Genomic DNA, 15,235 nt, shown 5'->3' with positions numbered 1-15,235 from the left:
ATTTCGTCGATCCATTTTGTCCAGCGGCCAGACTGCCGCGGACCGTGGCAGAACAGAGGGCGGACGCCGGCCTCGCTCTCATTCGCCTCGCGGCGTCGCGGGGCGTTGCTGCTTTGTTCTGGGCTTCTGGCCCCTGCTCCCTGCCTGCTCGCAGTTGGAGATGAATGTTTACCACCAAGGAGGCAAGGACAGTAGAAACAGTGAGGAACATCATCTCCACATCCGGGCAAATTCAATCCATGAAAAACCAGGCGTTTTTGCTGCGATTGCTCAGGCTGCTGCAGAGGAAAATGGTGAGACTGAAAAATGTCAGGCCCGAGCGCGATGAAGCTCATGAGGAGGCCGGCGTGGTTGTTGACAGCCGATGCTGTACGCGCGCTCCCACACCCGATGACCCCTCGACATAGGCACATAGCACTCGCAGTGTGTGTTCGGGGCGTCATTTTTGGCTTCGGAGTGAAGAAGATGGCCTTGGCACTAGGACTTCCGGTGGGTGGCGGATGCCATCCCAGTGATGCGACGCGCTGCGGAGGCTACGTGGGCGGAGCGCCACGGACGACGCGGGGGCGTAGCAAGAGGACGGGCTGCGGGGGCGTGGACGACGCGAAGGGGCTCCATGGTCTGTCAAGGGGAGCCGCTTGGATGGGGCAGAGAAAGGGGAAATAGTAATGAGAGGGTAAAATAGACATTCCGTCTCGCTGTTAGCTCTCAGTCCTTCCAAATTAGACGGCAATGGCATTGAGGTCGAAAACAAGTTGAAGTAATGGTATGAGAGGCGCCTCAAGTTTTTCAGTGGTGGATATGGAATTGCAAACTTTTTTAATGGTATACGAGGAATTGCCGCCAGATCATCAGACATGCTAGCTGATCTCAACTGCAGATCAGGCATGCATGCTAGGAACACTGGGACCTCAAACAGGCATCTAGGTCCTAGGGTGGAGAAAGGGGGCAAAGAGGGAAGCTTTCTGATGGAAAGCTTGTGCATTTGCAGGCAAGTGGTCAAGTTGGCCAAGGGAGCAGCCACCTTTTACCAGGATGATGATGAAATGGGAATCACCAAGCAATGCAAGAGGCTGGTTTCCAGAGTGGATCCAGTGGACCCACACTTTCCAGCATGTGATTGACAAGTGAGCCCAGGAAAATGGCATGTCTGCTTGAGCTCGCTAAGTGTTTATTAGGAACATAGCACATGCAGATGCAAGGAGAATCAGAAGACATACTGAAGATTGAGCAGTGTCTTTATACTTGACTGCACTTGCAGAGGAATAAACAAAAGACAGTTGAAATGCGCTGTTTGCTTCATTTTGTTTATATCGATTTCCCATTTTTATAACCCTGGAGTCCTCATGTTCTGACAGAATGATTGCTAGATCATATGTTGGATTGGCAGGCACAGTCAGATTAGGCAGAAACGATCTTCTTCTCCTTCTGAAAGAACGGGTGGCCTCTCGTGGTTGAGCTGTCCCTGCGCATGCCGCGGACGTCATGCGGGCCCCACCACGACAATTAGGTACACAAGATCTTCCCTAATTTTTCTCCATCTGAGACCAAATTAGGTGCCTGAGATTAAGAGATGGGAGCTGTATTATAATGGCGATCGCCAAAGCCAAACGGTAGGTGCCATGCCATGGTGACCTTGTGCCATATGCAATGCAGCAGAATCGAGCTGGCTCCCATGTCACTGGCTCCCAACAGCAACAAAGGGAGGGGTTTTGTTGCTTTGGCTTGAAATGTCAGCAAGGAATCAGAGCTGAACACAGCACTGCTATCATCATGGTTGAGTGAGATTAAATGTGAGAGAGTTAGCTGGTAACAGTTTCAGTAACTTCAGCGAACTTGTTGGTGAAGTGTAAGTGTAACAAGTGTTCATGAGTTGAGTGTGCAGGCCTGCTGAGTTAGTTAGGTGCTTACTAATAATCTTTGATTGCAGTCTGATCTACTTGTATGATGGACATGGACAGGACGGTGGTCATCATACATCGTGGATTCATGCATGTAGACCGGTCAGCAACCACACAGTCACATCTCTTCTCATGTGGAAGCTGGTACAGTCTACAGTGTGTGAGTACCACTGGTCTGACTGACTGACTGACTCTGCCAAAGCAAGAAGGAAAATTGGTGTTGTCAGCTAGTGAGATTTACATTGGGCCGTATTATTAGCAACATGTCCCCGGTTTTCTACATGGGCCTGGCACTGGCAGCCCATGAATAATGGGCCGTTTGTAACTAATGACTGACAAAGGACTATATTGATTGATTGCCTCCTTTTCCTCTCAAAAAAAAAAGAGATTGATTGCCTCTTTTGAGCTTTTCAAGTGTGTCCATTCTTCCTTGGCTTCATCATGCATACCTCCATTATAAATAGAGTATAAACCCCTTAAGCTTTGACAAAAGAAGCCAGCACAGAAAGCCTAAAGACTCACTTATTTAGCCTCCAGTACCCTCTCTTTCTTCTCTGCTCAAAGCTCACTCTACACTCCATTGCCCTTCTTCCCTTGGTTGCATTCTTCTCAGCTAGCAGTAGCATCTTAGAACACAACTACACAAGGCTGGCTTATCGCTCATCAGCTGCATAGTAGAAACACATGGGGATCCAAGAGGTGAAGAAGCTGTTGCGTAATCAGCATCGCCGCCATGATGCGCATGTGGAAGTGAAAGACGAAGACCGCAGCCAAGACGGAGCCAAGGTCTGGGTCCTGGGCATGTCCGGGATCGGCGGGATCGCCCTGCCGCTGCAGCAGCTCAAGCCCGTCAAGACAGGCGGTCGCCGGCGACACGATGCCGACGAGGAGCGCGACGGCGGCGGGGAAAAGGGAGAGGATGAGGAGCCCGTGACGCCGAGGGGGGAAGGGTGCAGGATACCGGCGGAGGCGGCGACGTGCCCGCCGGCGCCCAAGAAGCCCAGGACGGCGGTGTCGATCATCAGGAGCGGCGCCGGTCGCCGGTGCAACTGCGACGACGGCGAGGTGCTCGACGAGTTCTTCCGCGTGCCAGCGGATTTGGAGGCCGTCTTTGTCAGCCGAGCTGCCAAGGCGAATTAGCTGCCAGCGCCGCCGGCCGGCCTTGCGCGCGTGTCAGTGTAGTGCTTGAGTCCAAGCAGTGATCGAGGTCTCGAGCAAGAGTGATGCAATGCAATGATGCATCGGTTGGTGCCTTGGTGGGTGCGTGAGTGAGAGTGATAGAGTGAGTGCAGCTGTACAAATTCTCTTGTAGCACATGTTAATGTGAGTCTTAATTTTGTGAAATTTTGTTGGATCGAATGCATTCCTTCAATTCTGAAGTTACTATCTTTTTGTCAATTTTTGTTGGATGGAATGGCATTCCTTCTGAAGTTGCTATCTTTTTTGTGAATTTTGTTTGATGGAATGGTACCTTTTTTGGAGAAGGGAATAAGGAATTATAATTTCCTGATGCTCAATGGAAAATGATGAAGAACATAATGCATGATTTAGAGAGTAATAGACCGTTTTAAGAGAACTAGAGTTAACCACCAAGTTTCTTCGAATATTCTAGCAAAGATTCACTCAGATATTTTCTGATGACATTTTCTACTAAACAATTGAACATTTTTTTAGCAATGTATATCTGTGCGTGATATGATGATATAGTATATCCACAGTTTAATTAATTGTCATGGCAAGCTCTCTCCCGCCAAAATTTGAAATCCTAACAGGAAATCTGATTGAATCCCCGGAAACATGCGAATCACTTTAGAGTTTGATATATTCATACCCAGTAGTTGCTCTCCTAATAAAGCTCTTTGCTTTCTCGAGCTTCGAGCTATGAGAAGGAAAAAAGGACTGTTAAGTGAGGATCCCAATCTAAAGTTCTCAATAGTCTAAACAAGAACTTTGGCAAGTTGCCACTCTTTGTGCTGCATTTCACACAGAGTTATCCACTCATTGTACGTGTACTAAAACATTTAACAATTGATATCATGATACTTCTTTGTGCTTTCCTACTCCCAAAATGAAATTGAAGGAGCACAAACTTTTCTAACGAGATCTTAATTTAATTTACACACCTCAGGCAAACTAACAAAAATCCAATACAATGTTGATGACGCCGATGAAATACTCACGATCGCAAATCTGATTGTTCTCTTTGTGATGAACATGTTTCTTTTTGTCACCACCCTTGAAGAGATTAAGATCAACGCACTCTCATGTAGCTAGACTAGTTTAAGTAGGCCGGCCGGCATATAATCGAATGTTCTAGCCTTTTAAGAGTGCATTTGGTAGAGCTCCATCTGATTCTGATTCTCTATGGGAGCTGATTCTCTGAGTGAAATGATTATGTGGTTGAAAGTGATTCTTTTTTATTCTCTAGCATAAACTTTTAAAATCATGATGGAGAATCACTTCACAGAATCAGGAGAAACTACTTTTTCCAGCTCTCAGCCTCTTAGTTCATTTCAAAGAATCACTTTACAGAATCAGTAGAGAATCGCTTCTCTCAAAAAAAACTATTTGGCAGAGCTCCTGCTGGAACCAGGAGAGCACTTGAATAGGTTCGCATACCGCTGGCTGCAAGCACCGCAGTTTGATCTGACGAACTAGACAGATAAGTTGGCGATTTAGAATTCGGATGCTTGTGTAACGGCTCCACTAGGGCTCAGTGGTCTCCTTTTCCACCCTTGGATCCCTCCATGGCGGGCCCCTACATTGCTCAACAAAGCCACCGGCCTTGTAAAGAAGGCATCCCGGCGCTACGTCTGGTTTGACCTGCACAGTCAAGTATTTTTTTTTTTGCCCCCAGTGAAAAAGGCACTGTCAACTTTACTAGCTAGGCACTGTATGAGTGCAAGGACTAAACTACTAATTGTATGTTTCTGTTTGTTTTTCTCTGTATTCTGTATTAATCAAACAAAAACAATTTCTTCGAAAATAAAATCATCATGATATGTGAGCTGACAATAAACTGATCTTGGTTCTACCTAAACCAAGGATTGTCGTCGCAAACCAAATGGAAATGGGAAATGGTGGACTTTGTGATTCTGATCGTAAAGTGATACTCAGAATGGCTTTTGGAGGTAGCTTAAAACAATTACGGATTTTTAAAGTTAGGCCGATTTTTTAACCATGAAAACTAAGATTAGTTGATCCATTAATTTTCGTTATTGTTATGGCCTTGGGTTGGGTACTTGTCCAAATGATGAAAGCTCCAGTTAAGGGTACGTGATGAACATGATTAGGGGGACTAGCTCCACTTAACTATGTCTGCCATTATAGGGACGTACATGTATGCACATAATCAATTGGCTCATGTGTGTATAGTTTTTTTTTCCCTTTTAACTAGGCACACCAAGAGAAGTACAATTATTCAGTGTGGTGTGTGTACCTTGATGTAACAAGACTCCAAATCCTGTCGTGATCCATCTACTAAAATACATGGTGATCCAATTATTGGATTGGATTGGATGTGTGATAAATGGAAGAGACAAGGAGCTAGAGATGTGTGTTACGGCTCATTTCGAATGCAAGATCAACACCACGAAGACCAAAATGTGTTATCGGTAGTCGTGTTAATGTTCAGTTAATGAGATTGGTGTTAAGTGAGAACGACAAGAACTAAAGCTAAGCCCTTGTTGAAATACATGCAGGAGGACTCGGCCCAAATACGGCGCGCATTAGAAAATCCATGCTCAATCCCCACTATATGCGTGGATAATGAATGTATACTAATCACTGGTACCACAAGATGTTGTCTCCTTCTTTTTGTATCATCCTGAAATTTAATTTGATCATAAGTCTTTTTTGCTTTATAATGATTGAACACAAAAGGGAATTATAATGCCTAGTTAAGTACTTAATTTCATGTGTATAATATACTAATATAATCAGACATTCACTTACCTTTGCCTCTAACATTATCTAGGAGAGAGAGAGAGAGGAGTCATCTATCACAAAATCAATTCAAAGCCTACAGTTGTCGACCTATTCTTTCCAGCTCTGCAATGCAATGCAAGAGAATGTGACATGTCTTGGGATCAACAGGTAGGTCAATGTTCAGCACTCACCCATATGCATGACCCTAGTGTGCCTTACCATTTGTGCAACAACACCTGATATATCACGCAGGAGCCCTGTCCACGGCCACTTTCATGGTTTTGGCAAGGGGGTCTAGGCAATGATTCAGCCCATGGGCATGCGCCGAAACACACGGCAGCGATCGTGCGGACACATGAACAGTGCCATGACAGACAGACAAGTCGGTAGCCGGGCACAGGCATGTGAAACACACATAATGCAGCTCATTAATTTGCATGCAACGATGATAGGAATTAGGTGTGGTGAAATCCTGCACTGTTCAGGTAGAATCATGTGGCTGAAAGCATCCAGTGAGGTACCTGTTTTCTGTGTGGAACTGGGTCATGTATACAGCTAGATGCAAACATGTAAAGTGAAAGGATTCCTGCAGGAATGAACAGGTTCACCAGTCAGTCATGGATGTGGATCACAGGTGTGTTCCAGGGGTGCTTGATGTTATGTTACACAAGCACATGCTAGTTCTTCTATCCCATCGTAGGGCAGTGGTTGTACACCAGCACGGTTGTACCAGGTATGACAGATCAAACAAATGTTTCCTTTCTACATGCCAATTAACCAGATGTCCTTCTGGGCCTCTAAACATATGGACCCAAAATGTTGCGGTTTATATTCAATCATTCAAGAAGTCCAGGGTTGTAGTTGCAGTCAAAAGTAGGAAATCAGGCCAAAAGACTTGGCTGTTTCAATAGAAGATGTATAGTTCAGATCAATCCAAATCCTAAAGGATCCAAAGAACAAGTCACTCCAAACATTTGTTTTGAATAATAGGAATTTACCTGCATTGGAGAAAATAAAGTCATACAAGAGTTTATATGGAATAAAACAGGTCAGTACGTTGATCATTTGAGTAATCTTTAGTTCTACAACGACATGCCAAAACTGTGCAAGTAGATTACCAGAAATCTAAGAACCCTATTAGCAGAGACAACCTGGGCCAGTATTTATGCACAGCTGGATTAGCCATAACACCATTTCAATGTAAACGAAGTCTTTTGAGAGTAGAGGACAAGCCATGGCATCTTGCAGTTTAAAGAAGATACGATCAGGGAGCTTGCTGAAAGGTCAAAAGAAACTGAGGACGATCTCATATGCCTATCAGAATTCTATGCTGTAGATTCCTCTAGATACAAAAATGTGATCAGTCTAGACACAATTTCTCTATCGTATACTGATCAAGTCAACGCCTCAGGGATGACAGGTGCATCCCTTCAAGGGAAGAACAAGAAACCGGAAAGTTGTCCATTGCTGAGCTTAGGCAATCAGTAAGTTCATCTATTTGACGCTTCATTGTGTACAGCTCTTCAGCCCGATATTTGGATGACCACTCTTCTACTATCCTGTGAGTTGGAAACAGCAGAAGATAAGTAACAGACTTGAAGGTGGATAACACATACAGTTGTCAATACAGCAAAAGAAAATAATACTGTGGTATATACAAGTCAGAAGCTGGACAAACTGAGCTTTACGTGCAAGAAATGTTGTAGATATGCAACAACTGGTCATTTCAGAACCTGACAGAAGAATGGAACCGCTAACAGTTTGAAATACTCAAATTAACTAAATATAGCCTCCAATCATTAGACAAACATGAATTGAACATAAATATCAGACAAAGTGCTACTCCCTCCATTCTTAAATATATAACATTTAGGACAAGCTAATTAGTTCATTTTTAACTATTAGTCGATCCCAAACGCCATATATTTACAAATGGAGTATTAATTATGAATGAAAACCAAATGCATGATTTCCCCACAAAATCACAGTAGTAAATTACTAAGCACAATGACAAAGGTTTAAGCCAAAGTGCCCATATAATTCTGTACTTTTATCTTCAACTACAAGAACTAGACATCTATGTAAAATTGCAAAATAGTATGGAGCAAGAGAATTTGAGCAAGTCAGATTTTCACTGTGACACTAAAATAAGATTAAATCCACCAGTAACTATGGCGTAATATGTGCAGTGCATTCTTCTGAGAAGAGAAAAACAAGGTGTTAAAAAGGTTTGTGCATGATTAAATAGGTGGATAGTAAACACCCTAACAAGCAAGCATACAGCATACCTTAAGTCTGCTTCTGAAGCATTGCTATAATCCGAATACAAGAGTTTAACACTAGGCTGCAGATCTGCTGTTCCATGTGAACCATCCATATCATTTTCATCGCAGCAACCAGAAGATAACCATGCTTTTGAACTAAGAAGAACTAGTTGCAGGATGGGCCTTTTGGTTTTCAAATCTCTGACTAATGTACGAAAAGATATTTCATCTTCTGCAACTTCGAGCAACAGATTAACAAAAACTCTTTCCAATGTATGTCCCCTGCACATAGATAATGAATGTTCATGTATCAGTGTTTAAATCAACTTATTAGCAATAAGCAAGAGTGGACTATCTCTACAGAGCAAAAAATGTCATGCTTTCAGTATTTTCCTTTTGACAACATAATCAGAGTTGTGACTTTTGAGTGAAAGTTCAACATGTATCTCAAAACTAAGAAGCAGTGCAGAAAGTTACCTAAACACATCATGAGGCCCCATAACAGGAAGTTCTGTAGATGTGTAGCACTTGAAGAGTCGTAGACGGCCATCAGCCGGAACAAGTGAACCCTGAGAAGGGTATGACCCAAGAGGTGATAGGCATCGACCACAGAGAAGTTCAACCCACTCGAAATCATTCAAAAGGTTAGACGCTTTAACGATGAAGCCACTACCCAGAGAAATAGTTTTTGTTAATTTGTAATCTCTTTTAGTCTCCAACATGGTCTGCTTTTTCTGGTTCCCCAAGGACATCTGTAAAGGGTTATCTTCAGCTTTCCCATTGTATTCATAGACACAACAGCCATGGCAAGGATCTACCAGTGACAAATCGACCTCTTTGTTAGATTCCTCCATCTTCTCAACACAAGAGTCATTTTTAGGCTTCTCAAAGTTCACATCAATATCGATTTCCATCTCACAAGTGCCAGATTGATCAGTCTGAAGAGTGACTCCATTTGTTTCTCTACTACTAACACTATGTCCCTTTTCCAAAATAAATGGAGGTTGTGCATGAGTAGTGGTGATATTTGCTTGCTCTTCTGAATTATTCAATTTTATCTTCCCAGAGGCATGACCTTTTCCTACACTAACATCAGATATAGCTTCTTCCATAGCACTGAAATCACTACTCGCCGAACAAGCTACCTGAGCCACTAAATCTGACTCAAGATAGTCTGTTTCAATAGTAATGGCAGTTGTATCCAGTAGACTTGTTCCCTCTAAACGACCATATGCATTAATAAACTGAGCTACAAGCTTCTCGCCTGCACCACTAAATGAGGTGCAACATCCACCAAACCAATTGTCAGCCACATCTTCCCAATTTACAGATGGCATTTCCATGATTTTCCTGGGGGAAATGGGTATCTGACTGTTAAACTCGCCACAAAGATAATGTCCAATCAAACTTCAGAACAATAAGAAATTTTTACATAGTTTCTCAAGTATAGTATTAAAAAATATTTATAGGAAATCGTGAACAAAAGCTAACCAACATACACCAACTCCTAAGTAGCCAAAATTTGTAGAAAACTAAATTTACTACTTGCAGTAAGAAACTTCTAGGCTTATAGAAGATTGCAGGCAGTTCTCAAAGCTCAGAATTCTGGAGTAAGCTTCAGATACTTCCAGCAAAGCAAAGCAATAGAGGTAGAATAATCTGGTGTCAACACTCAACACTTCCTTGAAACATTTCAATTCATTGCTACTTTGAGAACCTCTGCGGTCAAGCAGGAGCCGACATCTCATAAACAGTAAGATCTCTCCAACTTAAAATCAAGGGAAAACATACTAAAGCGCAGGCAATCTTAAAAGTAAACATGTGAACAACATACGTTTCACAGAAGCTGCGAAAAAGTAAGAAGTTGATTAACTTCACAGAAAAGAAAAAAAAAGCTTATCCACTTTAAGCTAGACACACTTAGGTGAAACACCACCTAACAGTACCATTTCAGTTTTTGCTAATGACTGATGCAATAGACAAGCAGATTAATTATACACAGCACGCTAAATGTAATGCCATGGTCTAGTGGTGCGAAGTGTGAACCACTAGTCATTTGTGCAGGCAATATGATTCAAGCAGATCAAGTTTCTACAAATCTTTCACTGGACATATATGCCGCGCATAAACTGACTACTGAAGACTAGAAACAGAAAGTGAATAAAACTAGAGGTCCCAAGTTGGGATGTTCTATACCTCAGTGCCTGTTTTGTCAACCTTGCTGAGCAATTCTTGCAATACAAATGAACGTCTCCAGTAGACAGACTCTTCAAATCTAGTTATCCATGAAAATGAGTCACAAAAACGGATTTTTAGATGACTGAAAATCAGAGATAAAACGAATATCGTGTCTGAAGCCAAGCTTAATTTGACAAAGGGAGGCAGCGCAGGATATGACTCACCATCGCGCACAACGAGCGGCGCGGGCGGCTCGGCGCCGTGCGGCGGCGGGAACGCGGCGGCGACGACGGGGTGGTCGACGGGGAGGACGAGCGCGAGGCGGACCTCGACGTGGTCCCCCGCGGCGCGGCACTCGACGGGGGCGGCGGGGTCGACGAGCACCCTCGGCACGGGGACCCTGAGCGCGACGGGGGCGGCCTCCCCGGCGAGCGAGAAGGAGAGGAGGAGGAGGGAGTCCTCGAGGCGGAGGTCGGCGCGGAGACCGCCGGAGGGGATGGCGGCGGGGAGCGCGGGGCGGGGGAATACGTAGAGGCGGAGGAGCGGGAGGTGGCCCAGGGCTTCCCACGTGTACCGCCACTGCCGCCGGCAAGCGTGGTCGCCGGGAGTGGGGACGGCGGCGGCGGCGGCCATGGCTGTGTGCCTGTGTCGTCTCTAGCGCGAACGAACCCAGTAGCGTCGGAGGTTTAGGAAGCCCGCCTGCGTAGATCTTGACCGTTCATCCTTGGACGGACGCTCCCAGTCGTCTAGAGCCAAAACAAAAGGTGTAGTTGAGTCAGCTGACTAGTCTGGCTGCTGACGTGGACCGTCCATGCTGCGGTGCTGCCCGTGCCCGGACCGGCAACTGCGGCGGAGCAGAAGCACGGTGGCGCGCGGCTGATCAGAACTGCAGCAACGGCGGCCGCGGCTCGCCGTCGTCTGCTGGCCGCAGGGCCGGTAAGAAATCCCAGTCCAACACGTCAAATCACTCGATTCCAAATAGGAGAACGAGATCCTTGTCTCCGCACCGATCGATCACGATATAAGCTGCGGGAGGGAGATCGCGAGCGCGAGAGGTTGAGGATCCACGTGTTCAACTCTGCCGGGAGAGCTTGAAGCCGCGAGCTGCACTCGCATGGCTGCACCGGCCGTCGACAGCTCGGTTTTTATCTCCACGGCGTCCGCCTCGAGGCAGTCCCGCCGCCGCCGCCGTCGTCAGCCGGCGCTGGAGATCCGCCCCTCCGCGCACCCCGTCGTCCCCCTGGAGCAAGGAGGAGCACGGATACAGCGCACTAGCCGCCGTCTGCTGCGGCGCCATCTTCGGCCTCGCACGTCGGCGGCTCCCATACGTTGAACGGCCGTCCGCGACACGGCCACGCAGACCGACACTCCCGCCCCGCCATGCTCCCCATGACCCCATGGGAGAGACGACGCCACACAGTGCTCGTGAATCGTGATGGACACGGTGCGCCCCCGGCCACTGCTTCCAGGCGCTCCGCCGCCTCCCCGGCAGCTGGCCAGATTGAACTCCGATCCTCATCGAGATTGAACATGCATGCGCCCTGGCGCCTGGGGCACCGGCATGCAGCCACCGGCACCAGAGCTAGCTTCAACATTGGCAATGCCATCTCATCGGGCCGACACCGGAAAATCAGGTACTGTAGCATCGAGCGACGTGGAACATGCATGACCGAACTTTGGTCAACGGTCAAACAAACTGCTCACCGTCGTCTTCTCCTTGACGTCGTGCACGGCGACACCCCACGCCCAACCCGCGGCCACCGTACCAGGCGCGCAAGCACGCAGTCACGCACGTACGCCTCCCTCCTAGCGCCTCGCCGGGCGGCTGCACCGTACCGGAATCCGGAAACTCTATATCGATCGCATGTCCAACAAGTCCAACGTCGTCGTGGCGGGGCACCGCGACGAACTGGATTTACCTGCCGGACAACGTACATCTCCGGCACGTGTCGACACCAGGCAGGCCCCCGCGCGTGGCTTCTGCCGGCGCGGCGCTCGACGCGGCCGCGAAAGGCGTCGGCGCGGTCGACAGCGCCCCTGAATCTTCGCCGCGATCACCGCTAGCTGCCTGCTGCTACAGCCGCAACCATGCCGGCGGGAGAGCGCCAGCGCGACAGGTTGAGGATCCACGCGTTCAACTCTGTCGGGAGAGCTTGAAGCCGCGAGCTGCACTCGCATGCATGGCGCGCACGGTTGAGCCGCCGTCGGCCAACGGGCCGATTTTCATCTCCACCTTCGACTGGAACGACGGCTGCCTCGTCCACGGCGTCCGCATAGAGGCAGTCCCGCCGCCGGCTCTGACGACGTCTCGCCACTGATGGAGATCCGCCCCTCCGCCGAGCCCGAGGTCCGCTGGAGCGAGGAGGAGCACAAACTCAGCGCCCTCGCCACCGTCTCCGGCGGCACCATCTCTTTGGACACGGAGACGGGAACATCGCGGAAGGAGGGGACCTGGGAGCTGCCGCTGGACAACCTCGGGATCTTCGTGCCGGAGCTCGGTGTGGTCATTGGCATCGCCAGCACCAGAGACTGCTTGGAGCCCTCCGACCCGTGGTTCTGCCAGGTGTGCGCGCTGGACGTCGTCGAGGCCCGGCCACCGGCGGTGCGGCACGTGTGGGAGATCCCGCCGGAGCGCGCTGAGGACGTCGCGCCGTCGGAGGCGGTCAGCTTGGCGTACCTTCGCGATGATAGCAGGTTCTGCGTCTCCAGGTCGGTAGGTCATCTTGCGAGGGGTGTCGTCGAGCGAGGACACGGGCACCTCCTTCACGCTAGTGGACGTGAGCCGCTTGCCCGGCGGCGACCTTGAGCTCGCCAAGCACGGGAACGTGTACTGCCACGTGTGACCGTGGGGGCATATCGGGCACGCACGCTTTCTCCATCCTGCTTAACATGGTGTAAGCGGCCGACGTTGCACACGCCAACGGTGGAAAGGCAGTCAGTTGGAGGAAGAAGGCCGGCAGGGTCAGGGGACGAAGGGCTTCAACGTCCAGGTGCGTGACGGCGTGAGGAACACGATCGAGCAAGGCGAGGACGACGGTGGTGACTGGCGACCGTACCCCCGGCTTAGTTTTTCCTGCGGCCATCGGCGACGCCAGGTCATGGCAGCACCCAGGGCGCTGGGTCTGGCTTTGCGAGCCGACGGCCACCGCGCGGTTGACCTTCCACACGACAGCAGTCGCCGGCGCCCCGTGCCCGCCTGGCGACGATCGCGGTCACGCCTGCAACGCCAACGTCGAACGAACGAACGCCGCCGCCGCCGCCGCCAGCTTCGACATTGGCAATGCCATGCCATCTCGTCGATCGGGTCGTCCGTCCCCCATGCGCTGCCGACACCGGAATCACAGCAGCGAGCAACACCCGGCGCAAATGTTACGTTGAACGCCGCCAGCTGCCTTAGTGCATGCCGCCCGACTCGCCGCCGCCTTCGCCGCGGCTGCGTCGAGCAATGGCACGCGCGCCGGCGCGGCGGCCGGCCTCCGCCTCCATCGCGGCGCCCCATCAGGTCCCTGAGCGCCGTCGTCGGCGTCGGAGATGCCGCGCGCCGCTGCCCCGGACGACCTGGCAAACCACCATACCCCCATGCGTTCAAGTTAATTAATATACTGTAGAAAGAACATTATTATCTGCTCCATTAATTAATAATCGTCCCATGCATCATCAGTCCGCGGCAGTTGATTCGGCATGCATCCGGCTCACCGGTTGCCCCTGCTCCACGTCCGAAACCCCGGGGGGGGGGGGGGGATGCCACATTATTATATTGCGGCTCACCAGCTTCAGTACACGATCATCGAGGCTCTCAGTGTCGTGCAGACACCGGCCGGCCGGCTCCATTTTCAGTCACCGATCGGGGTACGGTCCGCGTGTCTGATCAAGTTTGAACACGACTGCCACGTGCACGGCCGCGCGTCGTCGGTGTCGTCCGGTCCGGGAGCGAGCGGCGCGAACACGACCATCGAGGCATGCAGGCTTCCGGCGGTGTAGCTACCGGCGGCTCAAGCAAGCTACTTGCCGCCGTGGTCAACGGTCAACCCCGCCTTCTACTACCGCTCACCATCGTCTTCTCCCCGCCGGCTGCCTCGTGTAACTCGTCGCATGTCCAACAAGTCCAACATCGTCGCCGTCGAGCGCGTCCCGCCGCTCCGCCGCCCGGGGCCCACCAAGATCATCCACGCATGGCGGTGCTTCACGGCTAGCTGAAACTTGGAATTGCCGCCACCAATGCCAGCTTGGCGGCCACCGGCAACGTCGTTCCAGCCTTCGACACGACGGCGGCCACCGGCCGGCGCGCCGCCGTGCCCGCGTGGCCGGTCACGGCTGCAACTTCGAACGGCCGCCGGCGCCGCTGCCAGCTTCGACAGTGGCAACGGCATCTTGCCGATCGGCTCGTCCCCAGCGCTGACACCGAATTCAGCATCGAGCATTGAAGTTTAACGCCAGCTGCAAGCCCAGGTGCAGCAGGTTGTCGACGTCGTGGCTCGCCGCGGCTGCGTCGTCGAGCAACGGCACCGGGCCTCCGCTTCCAGCGGCGCTTCCAGCGGTGGATGACCCGAGACTAGGATCCTTCTTTTGTCTCAAATAATTAGTTCCGGATGGATTTTTCAGGAGATATTATAGGTCCGTTTTCCACGGTGTTGGTGTATATGCGGGACGTCGTCGGAGCCGGCAGACGACGGCGGCGCGACTGCCTCGACGCCGTAGACGAGGCGGCCGTCGTTCCAGTCGTCTGTGTAGATAAAATTCGATCTGTCGGCGGCCGGCGGCGCAGCCATGCGCTCAACGGGACGCGGAGATCCGTCGGCGGCCGGCGCAGGCGGGCGCGCCACGCGACGCGTGTGCTTGCAGCTGCAGGGGCGGGCTCGCAGCTTCGACATGTTGCCAGTGGAGGTGCGGCGGCCTCGCCGGGCTTGCAGCTCTAGATCGATGAGTCTGCACCTGACGTACATGCCGTTGATTGATCCTATCCCG

At 50.1% G+C, this 15,235-nt stretch overlaps 2 protein-coding genes across 3 annotated transcripts; one reads left to right on the top strand and one right to left on the bottom strand.

The window, feature by feature from the left end:
- The first annotated feature begins 2,406 nt into the window (after nt 1-2,406).
- Nucleotides 2,407-3,245, top strand: LOC101778554 (cyclin-dependent protein kinase inhibitor SMR6). The gene has a single exon (XM_004951938.1). It carries the CDS (start codon nt 2,586-2,588, stop codon nt 3,039-3,041), a length of 456 nt encoding a protein of 151 aa, XP_004951995.1. The 5' UTR covers nt 2,407-2,585; the 3' UTR covers nt 3,042-3,245.
- A 3,444-nt stretch (nt 3,246-6,689) lies between these two features.
- LOC101778154 lies at nt 6,690-10,937 on the bottom strand. Of its 2 annotated transcripts, XR_002676504.1 has the most exons (6): nt 10,495-10,937; nt 10,289-10,367; nt 8,570-9,442; nt 8,117-8,374; nt 6,947-7,387; nt 6,690-6,826 (listed from the first exon to the last, which is right to left on the bottom strand). XR_002676504.1 is itself a non-coding variant. In XM_004951937.3 (5 exons), exons 1-5 carry the CDS (start codon nt 10,901-10,903, stop codon nt 7,228-7,230), a joined length of 1,779 nt encoding a protein of 592 aa, XP_004951994.1. In that variant the 5' UTR covers nt 10,904-10,937; the 3' UTR covers nt 6,864-7,227. The 2 variants fall into 2 exon arrangements, 1 of the variants encoding a protein (XP_004951994.1); XM_004951937.3 differs by lacking the exon at nt 6,690-6,826 and having other exon boundaries at nt 6,864-7,387.
- Nucleotides 10,938-15,235: the final 4,298 nt, after the last annotated feature.

Source organism: Setaria italica, chromosome I, assembly GCF_000263155.2.
Source record: "Setaria italica strain Yugu1 chromosome I, Setaria_italica_v2.0, whole genome shotgun sequence".
In the NCBI taxonomy this organism is placed as follows: Eukaryota; Viridiplantae; Streptophyta; class Magnoliopsida; order Poales; family Poaceae; genus Setaria; species Setaria italica.
The sequence above is the reverse complement of the archived record's forward strand: the minus strand, read 5'-3'. Positions and strand labels throughout refer to the sequence as shown.